At 32.6% G+C, this 16286-nt stretch overlaps 1 protein-coding gene across 1 annotated transcript in view; it reads left to right on the top strand.

Annotated features, from left to right (window-relative positions):
• RNF24 (ring finger protein 24) overlaps positions 1-16286 on the top strand; it is a 61953-nt gene that overhangs the window by 32102 nt on the left and 13565 nt on the right. The window contains exons 2-4 of the mRNA XM_023537297.1: positions 142-291; positions 12326-12368; positions 14246-14287. Of these exons, the coding sequence (XP_023393065.1) occupies positions 149-291; positions 12326-12368; positions 14246-14287 (228 nt within the window). The 5' untranslated portion in view covers positions 142-148. The remainder of the gene's footprint in view (positions 1-141; positions 292-12325; positions 12369-14245; positions 14288-16286) is intronic.

The raw sequence follows: 16286 nt of genomic DNA, 5'->3' as shown, positions 1-16286 counted from the left end.
GTTTTGGGAATCCATTGGGGGTCTTGGAATATATCCCCCAAGGGTAAGGAGGGACTACTGTACATGTACAAAGATGATGGTGGCTTGGTTGCTAGTCTTTATAACTTAATTTTTTTCCATTTTTCTTTTTTCCCCCCACAGTTCATCCATGAGCTCGGATTTCCCACATTACAACTTCAGAATGCCTAATATTGGATTCCAGAATCTGCCTCTCAACATATATATTGTGGTTTTTGGCACTGCTATATTTGTCTTCATCCTTAGTTTACTCTTCTGTTGCTACTTGATTAGGTAATCAATTTTCATTCTTATGTTACTACAGAATATATTAAACAATAATAAATCAACTTTCTGCCCTTAGGTTAAAATGTTTTATAAGTATTGTTGGGGAGGGGTAGAAAATTTCCTCTTCCCTTCTAGGTTCTTTCAGCTGGTCTAATAATCAAATTGACATAAGAGAGATGAACAAGAGAAATAACCAAATTTAATTACATATGCACATATGGGAACCCCACTTACACAAGAGCGTCAGAGACCCCACATACATGAGGAGTTCAGGGACAGAAAGTTAAAATGAGGTATATATGGCATTCAGAGCTAAGGTGCCTTGGAGGAGGTAGGTCATTCGAAGGACAATAAGAGAAGCAGATGTTCAGTAATTACATGTTTGTCCTGCCCTGTGGGTCATAAGTTATTTATGGTAATAAGTGTTATGGGCAAAGCCCCCAATTTAGATTTTTTTAAGAGAGAGATAAAAGTTTCTCTTGGGCCCGCAGGGTCTCCTTTGCCTTCAGCTCAAAATAATCCACATGTCAAAGTAGCACATCTTGGGGAAGCCTGTGAATCCCTTCAGAATGATAAACAAATTTTTAAAAATTAAAATGGCTTAACACTTTAACCTTCTATGAGTTACTATTAGTAAAATACCTTTATACAGTCTTCAATTCTATCTGCTGATGAGGTGTTTTACTCTAGGAGAAAATTGTTCTCATTTATTTTTCCAACACATTAGCATTTAAACCAGATACATTTATGTCATTGTCCCAAGATTTAATTTACTTTCATGGATATTTCAAGATTGCTTTTCAGGAGAGCGTTGCATCATTGTTAGCTAAAGTCATTAGGGATCAGAAAGCAATGTCTCAAACAAGATCCAAACTTTTAAACAGATTCTCATGGTCTCTCAAGATTTTAAACTCCCATTTGTTATTGAACTGGTCAGCTGTTCAGGTGATTGATTATCTGTATACAACACTAAGTATTCCACAAGCTCTACAGCACATGTGCAGACAAGTTATAAAGAGTAACACATCATTTGAAGAAGTAATGGATTTGTCCAGTAAAGGATTCATAGTTGAATGACTCATAATTGTTTAAGCAAGCATTTTCAAAGCCAAAACTCAGACTGTAAAAATTTTTATACTGTATTCAAAGAGCTTATGGAATAAAATAATAGAAAATTGAATTTTATAATACAGCTATACATCTAACAGTTTTTAGTGTTTGTACAGTATGATTATAGTTAACATAAATGCCATTTTCAGATATCTTTCAGCAATAATTCATCGTGGCCCCCAGTGTTTTAGGGCACTTACTGATCGTCAAATTCAAATGAATTTAGTATGTAGCTTCTGATTTTCTGACAAGTGAATTTACATTCTTCATAGAAAGTGAATTTTTTCTGAAGTTCTCACAAAATGTAATCACTCTTTGTATCTCATAGATATGCTGGCTGCTTATGATTTTTAGGTCTTGCTCAGAGAAATACTTAGCTAATATAATTGTAGCATTCAGGAAACACTTTTTAAAAATCTGTTTATTTCTAGAAATGTCCTTTTTTAAAATAATTCTTTAATAATAGTTTGATAAATAGTTTGATAAATGTTATATAAATATTCAGCTTTTTTTTAATTAAGGAATTAGCCATAGCACAGACAGGATATGGGGATAGCATTAAAAGTTTCCGTTTTTTCAGACCTACTAAATTTTTTGATTATTTCTCCACAAATACTGACTTAACTTAGAAATTTGCAAATTTAATATTTGAAACCAAATTATTTTTAAAAAGAAAAACTAATACAAAAATATAACCAAATACTTTTAAAAGGTTCATTAAGGAAAGATTATAATATATAAAATATTCTAAAATGTATAGTATAGTTTTTATTATATGTTAAAGAATTAAGCCTTTAATTTTTTTGTTTTTAGAAAAATCCTAATATACCAATTGTGATTCTGGGTAAGTTTTTTGAGAAATAAGTTATGAAACATCATTTTACCTCATTGTATTTCTTCTAATGATCAAGCAAATAAGTAAAGAGATAAAAAAATGATAGCAATTGTTTTCATGCATTATCATTGTACTTCATTTTATCCTTTTTTATCCTTTTTTATTATTCAGCTAACAAAGCAAATAAGTGGGGATCTGCTACACTAAAATCAAATTATCGTTTTAAATCAGAGAAGCCTGTCATGTTCAAACATTTCTAAGCTTTATTTATAAGTCATTGGTAACCATTTCGAAAATTTAACCTTAAAGTAAGAAGCATTTCCTTTCTGTTCATCCTAGTTTGTTACTTTTAACCCTTCAGATGTTAAGTCTGGATTTAACAAGTCATTATAGTTGGTCAGGGGATTCATGGATTCAACTTCTCTAAAATTACCCAGGCCTATTTTTTAACATAAGTTCTCCAGCACCTTCCTAGGGGGCTCTTCTGTTCTCATGCATAGCCAGACTCATCAGAACCATAGGAGGAATACTGCTTAGGTCTAATAAACAAGGCACCCACTACCAACCACGATCTTACATAATATTGTCGTGTAGAGCCTGCTGCCTGTGATAGGGCTATGAATAGATCACTACTGAAGCACAAAAGGACATCTTACCTTGCTAGGAATGATCCTATTTTATAGTGAATCATATAATATTCTAATTTATGTTTGTTATTTATCTCTCTCCCCAGATAGACATTTGTTTTGTTTGCTGTATCATTTACCCAAAACAGAACAATGCCTGGCACAATATTGGCACTCGATAAGTGATTTTTTGTAAAGGAAAGTATGGTGTTCCTAGTAGGAAGTCATTAGATATGCATACAACTGAAAAATCAAGAGTAGCAACACAAGAAGGATATTTAGAGATATGAAAGTAAATATCAATAGTGAGCTAAAAGGGAAAGAATGGTTATCTCTGAGAAAGAAGGCAGAGGACTGCCAGTTTTTTTACTAACCCTGTAAAATTATATATGACTTTGATATATATGTACAATTTTGAGACTAAAAATAGAGGGAAAATATTGACTTACCTAATAGATATTTTAAGGTCTTGAACCAAGATAATGACAATAGAGCTAGAGAGAGTATGTTATAGATGGTTGTGAGAAATATTTGGGAGGTGAAAATTAACACAATTTGGTGACTGGGCATTAAAGACGAGAAAAGGATGAGCTTAGAATCTTTCCTGAACTTCAGGCTTAAGCAGCCCCTTCACAGAGATCGAAAATGGATGGGCAAGTTGGGGTTGGAGGATGATAGGTTCCATTTCAGACATGGAACCAAGTTCCCTGTGTAATAGTCAAGATGTTTAGTACACAGTTGGACATATGTCTAAAGCTTATGAGAAGACTGGTCTGAAAGTAGAAGGTCATGTAATATAGATGGAAACTATAGCCAGGAGTGGCTCCTACAGAGAACATAGTATAGTGAAATAAAATGAATCTAGGAGAGAATCCTAGGGAAACATTAATATTTAAAAGGGGCCCATTAAAGAGACTAGGAAGGAATAGCAGAAGATAGTAAATCTTGAGAGAGGTACCCAACAAATAGGGTTTCAGTGGATTGAGTCAGTTGTGTCAGCTGTTCCCAAGAAGGTCCAGTAAGAGAATTGAAAAGTTCAGTAAAGTTAACTCTTGAACAACAGGATTGAACTGCGTGGGTTCGCTATGTGCATATTTTTTAAAATAAATACTGTAAATGTATTTTCCTTATGATTTTTTAAGAACATTTTTTCTCTTTATTGTAAGAATACAGTATATAATACATATAACAAAAGATATGTTAAATTGACTGTTTATGTTATTGGTAAGGCTTCTGGTCAACAGTAGGCTATTAGTAAAGTTTTTAGGGAGTCAAAATCTATACGTGGATTTCCAGTTGCACAAGGGGTCAGCACCCCTAACTCATGCATTGTTCATGAGTCAATTGTACATTTAACAATTTGCATCCATAATCTGAGAAATGTTTCAGTAGCATGGGTCACAGGGATGATGAAAGGTGCGCTATAATGGGGCAAAGCCTGAACAGCAGATGAAAATGAATATAAGTAATATAACCTACCTCCTCTTTGAAGAATCTTGGCTGAGAAAAGATTGGGGTTGAGGGGCAGTTTGCTGTAGAACCAAGAAAGTATTTTGGTGTTTGATTTTTTTTTAAGATACAGATTTATCAAATAAATATTACATTTATAAATATTCAGGAGAATGAGCTAGTTGTGGAAGATTCGTGAGAGAATAAATCATGGAAGTGAGAAGAAACATCTAAAAGTTAAAGTAGTATTAGTCAAAGCAGGAGCATACCTTCTTAAGACAGAGATGAAGGTAACTGGAGAACAGTATATATGTAGGTATGCAGGGCTGGGAGTGAGAGAGCTATATGTATTACAGTCTCTTTCTTTGTAAAGTAGTTGAATAGGGAAGGAGGTGATAGGATAAAGCTTGAAGAAAGTGGCAAGGTTTGAAGTGACTACTGCATGGAAACAGATTAAAATACTGAGCAAGAATGTGTAAAACTGGAGAGCAATGAGGAGGGTCTAGCTGAGAATGGAGACCACAGGTTTGTAGTGGCCATAAGCTGGTTTCGTCTTGTTTGTTTGTTTGTTTTGTTTTGTCATTTTCTCCAAACCGTTCAGCATTGTTAATCATGCTTTCTTAGATACTTTTTTAGGAATGAATATTTATTAAACACTTACTATGTGTCAGATCCTGTGCTATACACTGCAGTTAAACTAGGTAATTTTTTAATCTTTATTTTACAGAAATTAAGTAATTTTCCTACAGCCACACAGATAAAAGTTGGTTAGAACTGTAATTCAAACCCAATTGGATCTGACCTCAGAGCATGTGTTCTTAATCACTTAAAAAATAATAATAAATTGTATTTATCAGGCCTCATTTCCAAATAACTATTTTTGAATTTCAAAATCTTTTTTTTTTTTTGAGCCTGGAACTTTTTGAATGAAGATTATACCTATTTTACTGTTTTTTTTTTTCTTTTAATAATGAATAACAAGCTGCTGAAGAAAAAGGAAATTAAAAATATTGTTTTCCATTCTTACCTTTCACCAAATAAATTACAACCTATATTACTAGTAGTTTGTTTCCTGGAAGGAATAGCAAAGAGACATTTGTGTTCATTGCATAGCAAATGTAAAATAAAATAGCTCAATCTAAAATATTAGGTAATTAGTGGGACTTAGAGTCTAAAAGAATAATCAGAAGGGTGAAGATAATTTAAATAGAACTTCCTGGCAGGGGTGAATTTTTGAGCCAGGGATTGAAGAAAAAGATAAGCACAAATTGACCCATGCTGTGGCTGGAAGTAATGATGCTTTGGGAAAATATGCAGATCCAATTTAAAAGAGTCAAATAAATAAAACAAATGTACAAATTAAGCCTCATTTTAATGAACTCAAATGGAGCTCATTTTATTCCTTTACATGAAAAGCACTGTACACTTCTCTCAGTAAAACAAGCAGACAAAAAAAAAAAAACTCAGGATAGAGATGATTTGAACTACATGATTAATAAATTTGACCTAATTAATAGAAATTTATAGTTTCAAAATCACATATTAGACAAGAAAGACTGAAAACCAATGATGAAAGTTTTCCTTTCATGAAGCTTTAAAAAAAAGCCAGTTAAACGCAAAAGAAAATTTAAAAGCTAGGCATAGAAATCAATGAAATTGAAAACATATTATTGAAACAAAAAGTTGATTCGTTGGAAAGATTAACAGAATTGATGAATCTTTAGAAATATTGATCAGGAAAAATAGAGTAAACAAATTACTAATATCAAAAATGAAAAAAGAGACATTACTACAAATACTACAAACATTAAAAGATCACAAAGGATATGAACAACTTTGTGCCACTAAATTTGAAATTTTAGTTGAATTAGACATTTTCCTAGCAGAAATATAATTTATCAAAACTGACCCGAGAAATCGCATTTATGAAAAATCCACAATTAACATCATACTCAACCATGAAAGACAAAGTTTTCCATGTAAGATTAGAAACAAGGCAAAGATGCCAGTTTTTACCACTGCTATTCAGTATTATACTAGAAGTTCTAGGCAGAGCAGTTAGGCAAGAAACAAAATAGAAGGCATCCAATCAGAAAGAAGTAAAACTCTATATACATAGATAAACTCATAGAATACACACCAAAAAATCTACTAGGACTAATTAAGCAAACATTCAGGGTATAAAAATCACACAAAAATCAGTTGTGTTTCTATACACCAGCAAGAAACAATCTGAAAAGGAAATAAAGGAACCAATTCCATTTACAGTGACATCCAAGAGAATAAAATCTCAGGAATAAATTTAACCCAAGAGGTGAAAGATTTGTACACTAAAACTACAAAACATTGCTGAAAGAAATTAAAGAAGATCTAAATAAATGAAAAGACATCTTATGTTCATGGATTGGAAGCTTTAGTATTTTTAAAATGATAGTACTCCTCAAAGCAGTCTACCGATTCGATACAATTCTTATCAAAATTCCAATGGCCTTTTATGCAGAAATGGAAAAACTGATCCTCAATTCATTTGGAACTCTAAGGAGCCCCAAATAGCCAAAACAATATTGAAGAAAAAAAAAAAAAACAGGAAGACTCACACTCCCTAATTTCAAAACTTACTACAGTAATCAAAACATTGTGGTATAAGAATAGACATATAAACCAGTGAAATAGAATTGAGAGTCCAGAAATAAACACCTATGGCTAACTGATTTTCAGCCAAGAAAGAAGCCTCTTCAACAAATGGCAGGACAACTGAATAAAACATGTGAAAGAATGAAGTTTAACCCCCACCTCACATCCTATATAAAAACTCAAAAATGGATCAACAACCTAAATATAAGAGCTAAAACTATAAAATTCTTGGGGGAAAAAATGGGTTAATCTTCATGACCTTGGATTGGCAATGGATTCTTAGATGTAACACCAAAAGCCCAAGCTACAAAAGAAAAAATTTTCTATTGGGCTTATAAAAATCAAAAACATTTGTGTATCAAAGAACATTATCAAGAAAATGAAAAGACAACCTACAGAATAGGAGAGAAATATTTGCAAATCATGTATCTGATAAAGGTTTAATATCCAGAATATATCTTAAAAACTCTTACAACTCAACAACAAAAAGACAACTAAATTAAAAATAGGTGAAGGACTTAAATAGCAATTTCTACAAAGAAGATAAACAAATAGCCAACAAGCCCATGAAAAGATGCTCAACATTATTGGTCATTAAGGAAATGCAGATTAAAACCACAATGAGATACCACTTTACACCTACTAAGATACTAATCAAAATATGGAAAATTACTAGTACTGGCAAGGACGTGGGGAAATAGGAACACATACATCGCTGGTGGGAATGTAAAATGGTGCAGCCACTGTGGAAAAGAGTTCAGCTATTCCTCAAAAAGTTAAACATAGAATTACCATATGATCCAGAAATTTTACTCCTAAGTGTATATCCAAGGCAAATGGAGAGAGATGTCTACACAGAAACTTATACAGGAATGTTTATAGCAGCATTATTCATAATAGCCAAAAGGTGACTACAACCCAAATGTCCATCAATAGATGAATGAATATACAAATTATGGCATATATTTAGTCATAAAAAGTCACGAAGTATCGATACATGCTCCAGTTAGGGTGAACCTGAAAAACATGCTAAATGACACAAAATGTCACATTTTATGATTTCTTTTATATAATATATTCATAATAGGCAAATCCAGAGACAGGAAGCAGATTAGAGGTTTCTAGGGAATGGGGTGAGGGGGGAAAGGGAGTGATTACTTAAGGAGACCAGGTGTTTTGGCAGGGGATGTTGAAAAAGTTTTGAAACTAGAGAGAGCTAGTGGTTGCACAACATCGTGACTACACTAAATAACACTGAATTATACACTTTAAGATGGTTAATTATATGTTATGTGAATACAAATAAAGGAATATTTTCTTATTGAAATAAAACTGAAGAAGAAAGAAAATATTAATAATTATGTAAGAAATTGAATGTGTTATTAAAGCATTCTCACAAAGAGACTGCAAGCTAGGTAACTTCACCAGGGAATTCCTTCAAACATTTAAGAAAAAAAAATACCACTCTTATTAAATGACTCTTCCAGAGAATAGAAGAAATTCTTCTCAACTCATATAATGAGGCCAGCATAATTTTGATTCCAAAGACTCACAAGGACATTACAAGAAAGGAAATTATAGACTAATCTTTCTCATGAACAAAATATAGTAAATCAAATTCAGAGATATGCAAAAAAGTATATTACAACCAAGTGGGGTTTATTCTAGGAATGAAGGTATCAATACAGTATATCACATTGACTGTAAAAAGGGGAGAAAAAGTGATGAAAAAAACATTTAATAAAAAGTAATATCTGTTTATGATTTTTTTTAATCAAACGATACAAGGGAACGTTATTTGAATCAAAGTTATCTATTAAAAAAATCTAGAGAAAACATAATAGTGACCTATTGATGGGGACATTCACTATCACCACTTTTATTTAACATTGTTTTAAAGGTCCTAGCCATTGCAGAAAAAAATAAAAGAAATGAATAAATAAGTAAAATATATACAAATTATAAAAGGCAGAGTTTAAACTCATTATTTGTAGACAGAATGAGGCTGTATCTTAAAAAATCCAAACAATTCTACAGATAAACTTTAAAATTAGTAAGTGAACTTAGCAAGTCACTAGATACAGGATCAACATGCAAAAATTGTGTTTTTCTATATTATAGCAACAAAGAATTAGAAAATGAAAAAATTGAAATACAATTTATAATAGATAAAAAATTACCAAATACCTAGGAATAAATCTAGGAAAGATGTGAGTGTTCTACCTAGAAATGTGTAGGGAGAAATTAAAGATCTAATAGAGTAATATGCTATGTTGCTAGGTTGGAAACTCAGTCTTGCAAAGATGTCAGTTCTTCCCCAATCGATCTATAAATTCCATTCAATCTCAGTCAAAATCCCAACAGATTGTGTGTGTGTGTGTGTGTGTGTGTGAATTGGCAGGCTCATGAAATTTAAATGGAAGTGCAGAGGACCAAAAATAGCCAAGACAATAGTTAAGAACAAAGCTTGAAGACTTATACTATCAGTCCCCAAGACTTGTTACAGAGCTCCAGTACTTGAACCAGAGTGCAATTCACCTAGCACCCAGGTCTTGGTTTCTAAATACTATTCTCCAATAAAAGAAACCAACGTTCTTTGGAAGAAGTGGTTAATTCCATAACTGGGGCATGGAAAATACAAGATGAGCCTGGAACATCTTTCAGTGCCAATAAGCAAGGAAATGCATGGACAATGATGAAGGCATGTAGAAAGGACACAGGAGTCAACCTGATGGAGCTCCTAAAGGCCAAACCTAAATCAATTTGAGCAACAAAATAAATAATGATCATATTGAATTCTAACCCATAGACTGAAACAAATATCCATGAGTTTATACTGATATAAGTAAATGAGGGAGAAGGGACATCTTTTCCTTACAGAAGAATTCCAGTTAATGTAACAGGGAATTAGGAAACTACAAAACCACCACCGGGAAAACAGTACAGTAATTGTTGCAAGCAGGATGGGTGCTAAAATCAGTCGGCAAAAGTTTGAGATCATTTACAAAGGGGAAAATAGTAACTACAATGGAGAGAACCAGTAGACACTGCCATAACCATGATCTTGGTTAATATGTCAAAATCTCGAAAGACAAGGAAAAACTAAGAAACTGTCACAGATTGGAGGAGGCTAAGGAGACATAACTGGATGCAAGATGGAATCTTAGATTAAATCATAGAATAGGAAAAGGACATTAGTGGGAAAAAAAAAACCAGGAAATTCAAATAAAGTCTGTTAATATATCAATATCAATATATGTTAATTGTTTTGATCATTGTACTATGGTTGTGTAAGATATAAACATTGGAAAAGCTGGGAGAAAGGTATATGTGAACTCTTTTTTGCAACTCTTCTGTAAGCTTAAAATCATTTCAAAATACAAGTTAAAAAAAAAACTACCATGGTATTGATACAGGCCCATCAGTTTCCCAGGGCTCCTGTAAGCAAATGCCACAAACTGGGTGGCTTAAAACAAAAGAAATTTAATCTCAGTTCTGGAGGCTAGAAGTTCACAGTCAAGGTGTCTGCAGGGCTATGCTCCCTCAGAAGGCTCTAGGAGAGGATCCTTACTTGCCTCTCTTCCTGTCCTGGTGGTTACTGGCAATGTTTGGTATTTCTTTGGCTTGTAGTTGCATCACTTCAGTCTCTGTCTCTATCTTCACCTGGTTTTCACCCCCGTGTCTGTTATTTCCTCTCCTCTTCTAAGGACATCAGTCATATTGGATTGAGTCCACCCTAATCCCAATATGATCTCTCTTTAACTAATAGTATGCAGACTATTTCCAAACCAGGTTACATTCTGAGGTTTCAGTTTGATATGAATTTTTGAGGGGATACTCTTCAACCCAGTATAGGCAAATAGATCCACAAAACAGAATAAAAATTGTAGAAAGACTCACATATTGGGTCTGACTTACGACAGATGTGCCACTGCAATGCAGTGGGAAAAGAAAGGTCTTTTTAATAAATGAGCCAAATGAAAATCTGCATGTGGATAAAAAGAATTGTAACCTCTACTTCAAATCATACATATAAGACTAATTTCAGAGAGTCATATACTTAAATTTAATAGGTAAAATAACAAATTGTTTTCACAGTACACAGAAGAGAGTATCTTTAAGACCTGGGGGTAGGCAAAGATTTCTTTACCTGACCACAAAAAGAACTGACATTATTGGGAAGAGTTGATAAATTGGACTTAAATTAAAAGCTTCTGTTCATCAGAATGAAAAGGCAAGCCATAGAGTAGAATATAATTGCAGTACAAAAGACCCATCAAAAGACTTGCATCTAAAATATATAAGGAACTCCTACAAATCAATAAGAAAAAGGTAGACAACTCATTTTTTCAAATGGGCAAAAGACTCAAGCATTTCATACAAGAAAGTATCTAAATGGGCAATAAGCATATGAAAGGGTTCTAAACACCATTTGGGAAGTGCAAATTAAAACCAAAATGAGATAGCACTGAACACCCACCAGACTGGCTAAAAAATTTTAAACTAACCATTCCAAGCAGTGGCAAAGATGTGGAAAAACTAGAACTCATTACCCAAAGGATTAGAAATCAGTACAAGCACTTTGGACCAGCAGCTCTACTCCTGCTGGTATATACGCAACAGAAATGAGTCTGTATGTCCACTAAAAGACATGTAGAAGAGTTTATGTAGCAGCTTTACTGATAATAAATAACTGGAAGTAGTCTCTAAATATTTGTCAATAGTAGAATGTAAAATTAAGTTGTTTTATATTCATACCGCCAAAAACTATGTCAGTCAAAAAGACAGTTACTGCAACAACATGGATAAATTTCACAAATAATTGTTGACTGAAAGAAGGCAACACAAAAGAATACCAAATGATCCATTTATGTAAAGTTCAAAAACAAGCATAGTTAATCTCCAATGATAGAAATCGGGATAGTGGGTACCTGTTAGGGGTGGATATTGATTAGAAGTCATTTAAGGAGTGCTAGAAGTGTTCTATGTGTTGATCTAGATGATAGTTACACTGTTTGTGTGTGTGTGTCTTTAAATATTTAGCTTTATTAAGGTTTTTGTACATTAGAAGTATGTTATACTTAAATTTTTAAATTAAGAAAAATGTGATATGTTAACTTATTGAAATAAGTAGACTATCAATGTAAAATGAACCGAGTCTTCATTAAAATATTTGTTATACCAAGATTTTGTTTTAATGAGATTTCACTTGAACTTACATTAGAATAACATTTTATGGTTCACCAGTTACTTTCTCATAACACAGTAACAGATTTGTCATTTGGGTGTATTCCAGGATAAAGATTCTGGACTTTAAATCATAAATGATTTTTTCCAAGTTGATATATTGGAAATCTCAATATTGCATTGTTCATTTCTCTTTTAGGCTAAGACATCAAGCGCACAAAGAATTTTATGCCTACAAACAGGTAAGAAATGTACTTCAGATTGACTTTGATCATGTTTTTTACCAAAATGAGAACTCAGATTTCCATTCATATTTTAAACTAGGACTCAATTTATTGGCATTCATTTTAGCATTTTGCTTGTAAAATTTCAGTTTGCAGTACAAAATAGATCAACTTCACTTTAAGTACTCTTCTTAAGTATTATTTTGAGTTATAGGAAGTTGAGATGATATAATAATATAATTTAACAGAAAACTTGAGCTAACATTTTGCTAAAGAGAAATTCTGTAGCTTATAATCCTTAAAGTTACTGTTAACCTATTAGAGTTCAGAAATTTCATTAAATGAATTTTTTACCTCCTTTTCATTAGAAGACATACCAGTTTTTCAGAGGTGACCAGCTTTGTTATAGTTATCTCACCTCCTCCCCTTTGTACTTTAAATGTTAGCTTATGTCACACCACTAGAAGTCCAGATATATGGATCATCACTATTTACCACTACCCCTTTATCCTATCCCTTTACTGATTTGATCTTTAAAGTATAAACTCAGCTTTTATCGAAGGCCAACTAAAATTTATTTTTTTCTTCTATGTATTATCCATTAACATTTTACCACTGACACCAAACAGTGTACATAGGTGTTTCTTAATTTTCTTTTGGCTCTAAGCATGAAATTATTTTTGTTGTTGTTAGCTTTTTATTGTTTTTATGTATGTATGTATGTATATGTGTGTGTGTGTATTTTTGTAAGCTTCAGTTTATTTGGGTCTTTAACCTTGCTGACACGATGTTCCAGAACTAGCTCACCATTTTAGGATTACATATCTTTTTGTCCATCTTTTGTCCATGTCTCTCTGAAATCTGAGCTCATTGGCAAGTTCCTTAGATGTTCACACTGATATTATAGGTAATCCCACACTCTTCCCCGTAGGTCTCTTATGGGATCCATACACACAGTGAAACGTTTTAGTTTTCTAAATGAAATTTTTTGTCTCAATTCTATCATAATCTTGACAACCTATAAGATATTTGTATGTAAGCTAACTAGAAAGTGAATTGGCTTTGGTGGCCATTTAAAGGGGAAATTGATGAAACTAATAGTCACAAAACATATGATAAAAATTGTCTTTAAAAATTACTGAATTGGAAATAGCGTACATCCCTGCATAGCTAGATGGTAGTTTCTGATTGTGATTTCTGAAACTATGATGTGCCCTTAAAACTATTTTTGGTTCGGAAATATAAGATACTAAATTTAGAGATTTTTCCCCCAATTTCACTTGAAATGTAACTCTAACAAGCTAAGTTTAATCTCAGAAATTTTCTATTTAAATAATAATCTGCCCTCTTATCACTTGGCATACCTTTTGCCTGATATACAATCCCTACAAAGTCAGGTTAGGAACCAGCACCTGGATGAATTTTAAACCTATTTTTATAACTGGGTAGAACTAAAGTTTTCTGAAGATAGTGATGTATAAGAATAAGTGAAACTTCTAAAAGATTGATCTTTTTAATCTTTTATAAATTAAGAATCAGCCAGTCCCATCAGCCAGTGCTGTGTTTTACTGAATCATAAGGCAATCAACCTTATTTATTTTCTCTCCATGTTAGCTCTTAGTCCAGATAGGCATGTGTTAATGTCTCTTCCCAAAATTTAATCTATTGTCAAAGAGATTTTAAAATTGTTTCCAGGAGAATATTGCATCATTGCTAAAGTTTAAAGAATGTTGCTAAAATGTGCTGTCTCAAACTGTAAAAGAGATTCTCTCCAATATTGAATTTGAGTGAAAATGAGCTATATATACCAAAGAAAAATAATCATGAGTACAATGAGAAATTTTTTAAATTACAGATTTAAATGGGCATAAGAATATGCTTTTTTTGTCTTATAGGTTATATTAAAAGAAAAAGTAAAAGAACTGAATTTACATGAGGTAAGTTGCCTTATAAGTATTTCAGTCTTGATCTATTTTCTAATAGAATTATGCTGTCATATGCTTAAACATCATTATTTTCAGAAGTTGAAAAAATAGGTTTATAGAATATTTAAGGTTGAGGTCACATAAAAATCAATATGTAAAGGCTTTAAGAGAGTAACATAACTCATATTTTTAATAGGGAAGATGCCAATGTAATGATGCTGCTTGCTGCCCATGCTATATGAGTAGGAGATAGATATAAGTTTTTCTACTCAAGATGAATTTGGAGTAATTTCACTCTTGAAAATGTTCCCAGTAGTCCCTTCTTACCAATGTCACAAAAAAGTGATTATTTCTGAGGTTGGGAGTTTGGGGAGGCAAGGTAGCGGGATGAAGTAGGGAAGAACATATAGGGAGAGATGTAAATCCTTGGGATTGTCTAGTGTTGAGGTTGCATTGTTTGTTCATAGGTGTTCACTGTTATTTTTCTTTGTAACTTAAAACATACAAAAGTGTGTGTGTGTCCTGCTGTACACCTTAAGACACATAGTCTGTAAAAATTCTTTCTCATTTTATTCTTTGTGTTGCCTCTGACTAACAATGTTCAGAATTTTTAATCTTAGAGCCCTTTTTCTTCCTCCTTTTGTGAGTTTTTGAATTAGTATTTAAAGCAAGGACTTGGAAAGCCGTATATTGTAGTATCCGTGTTTTATATAGTCTAATTATAGTGAAGCTACATTGCCAGTCTCTTTAAAAGAGAGTTTGTGAAATTATTTGAATAATAAAATTGATTTATATTATTCTTGAACACTTTGAAATCATCTGCTGCTCCTTTGCTCTTTCTGCATATTTTTTATCAGAGTTGATATATTACCGCATGGTTGAGCTAACCTTAGATTAAACTCAAGCATTGATTACTATTTGATTTAAAAATTTTCCCATTATTAAATTAGCCTAAATTAACATGAAGTAATAGAGAGTAATCCCTTTTCTATTTGGGGTCTCTTTGATGACCATAAATGAAAAGATTAAATTCTGACATACATTAGCAATATTGAATAACCAGGTTTGTCAAGAAACGAAGTCTTCCTTATTGGTTTGACCCAACAGTTTAGAATCTTTATCCTGAATACATGCATCATGTTACGTAACTGTATGTCAGTATCCCAGCTGTACCCACCAATTCCAGTTTCAATGAGTGTGGCCAAGCTACTTATCTTTTTCCCCTTGTTATTTGAAGGTATAAACTAGGAAAACCTAACCTTGCTCTCTAGGTTGTTTCTAGAGGCCTCCATGTATTTTTCACAATTCATTTGGTCATTTCAGGTTGCATTTCTTGGTGTCAAAACTATTTTTTTGTCAAGCTTTTAGATTTGTGTGCATTCCAGTAGCATATAGTCATATATAACTTAGTCCTATATAAGCACATGGAATTTAATATGGATACTGTTATTAGTGAATAATTATAATAGTGAAAAATCAGAGACAAGCTAAATTTTCTATCAATAGGGTAATGAATAAATAAAACATGATATGCTGGAAGATTAAGAAAGGATGGGAAGGAAGGTAACCTGATACAGCGATTCATAACAATGAGGTGCTATACAGCAGGCAAATTAAGGAGTAAGCTCTATAAATATATCAGTCAACCTGGGAAAATCCCTAATGGGATCTTGAAAAAAGCAAGTTGCAAAATGATACCAATGTTTACATCACATACGTAAACTAAAAGAAACCACATTGCTCATGGGTTTATATGCATACTACAAAGTGTTTTACTGGGTTTGAGAAGGACATGTAATGATCACACAAAGAGAAAAGAAGAGGAAAGAGATTAGGGGAAGTTTGTCAAAAGGAATGTTAGTTTTATATGCAGTGTTTTTAATTTTAAAGAAGGAAAATTAGTTAACGTTAAAAGTATTGAATATATAAAACATGTCAGACACTACTAAACCAGGAGACACAAACAAACATAAAATACTAATTTCTGCTCTCAAGAAGTTAGCAGTCTCAT

Source organism: Pteropus vampyrus, unplaced genomic scaffold (genome assembly GCF_000151845.1).
Source record: "Pteropus vampyrus isolate Shadow unplaced genomic scaffold, Pvam_2.0 Scaffold7, whole genome shotgun sequence".
Classification (NCBI taxonomy): domain Eukaryota; kingdom Metazoa; phylum Chordata; class Mammalia; order Chiroptera; family Pteropodidae; genus Pteropus; species Pteropus vampyrus.
This window is presented reverse-complemented; position numbering and strand designations above follow the sequence as displayed.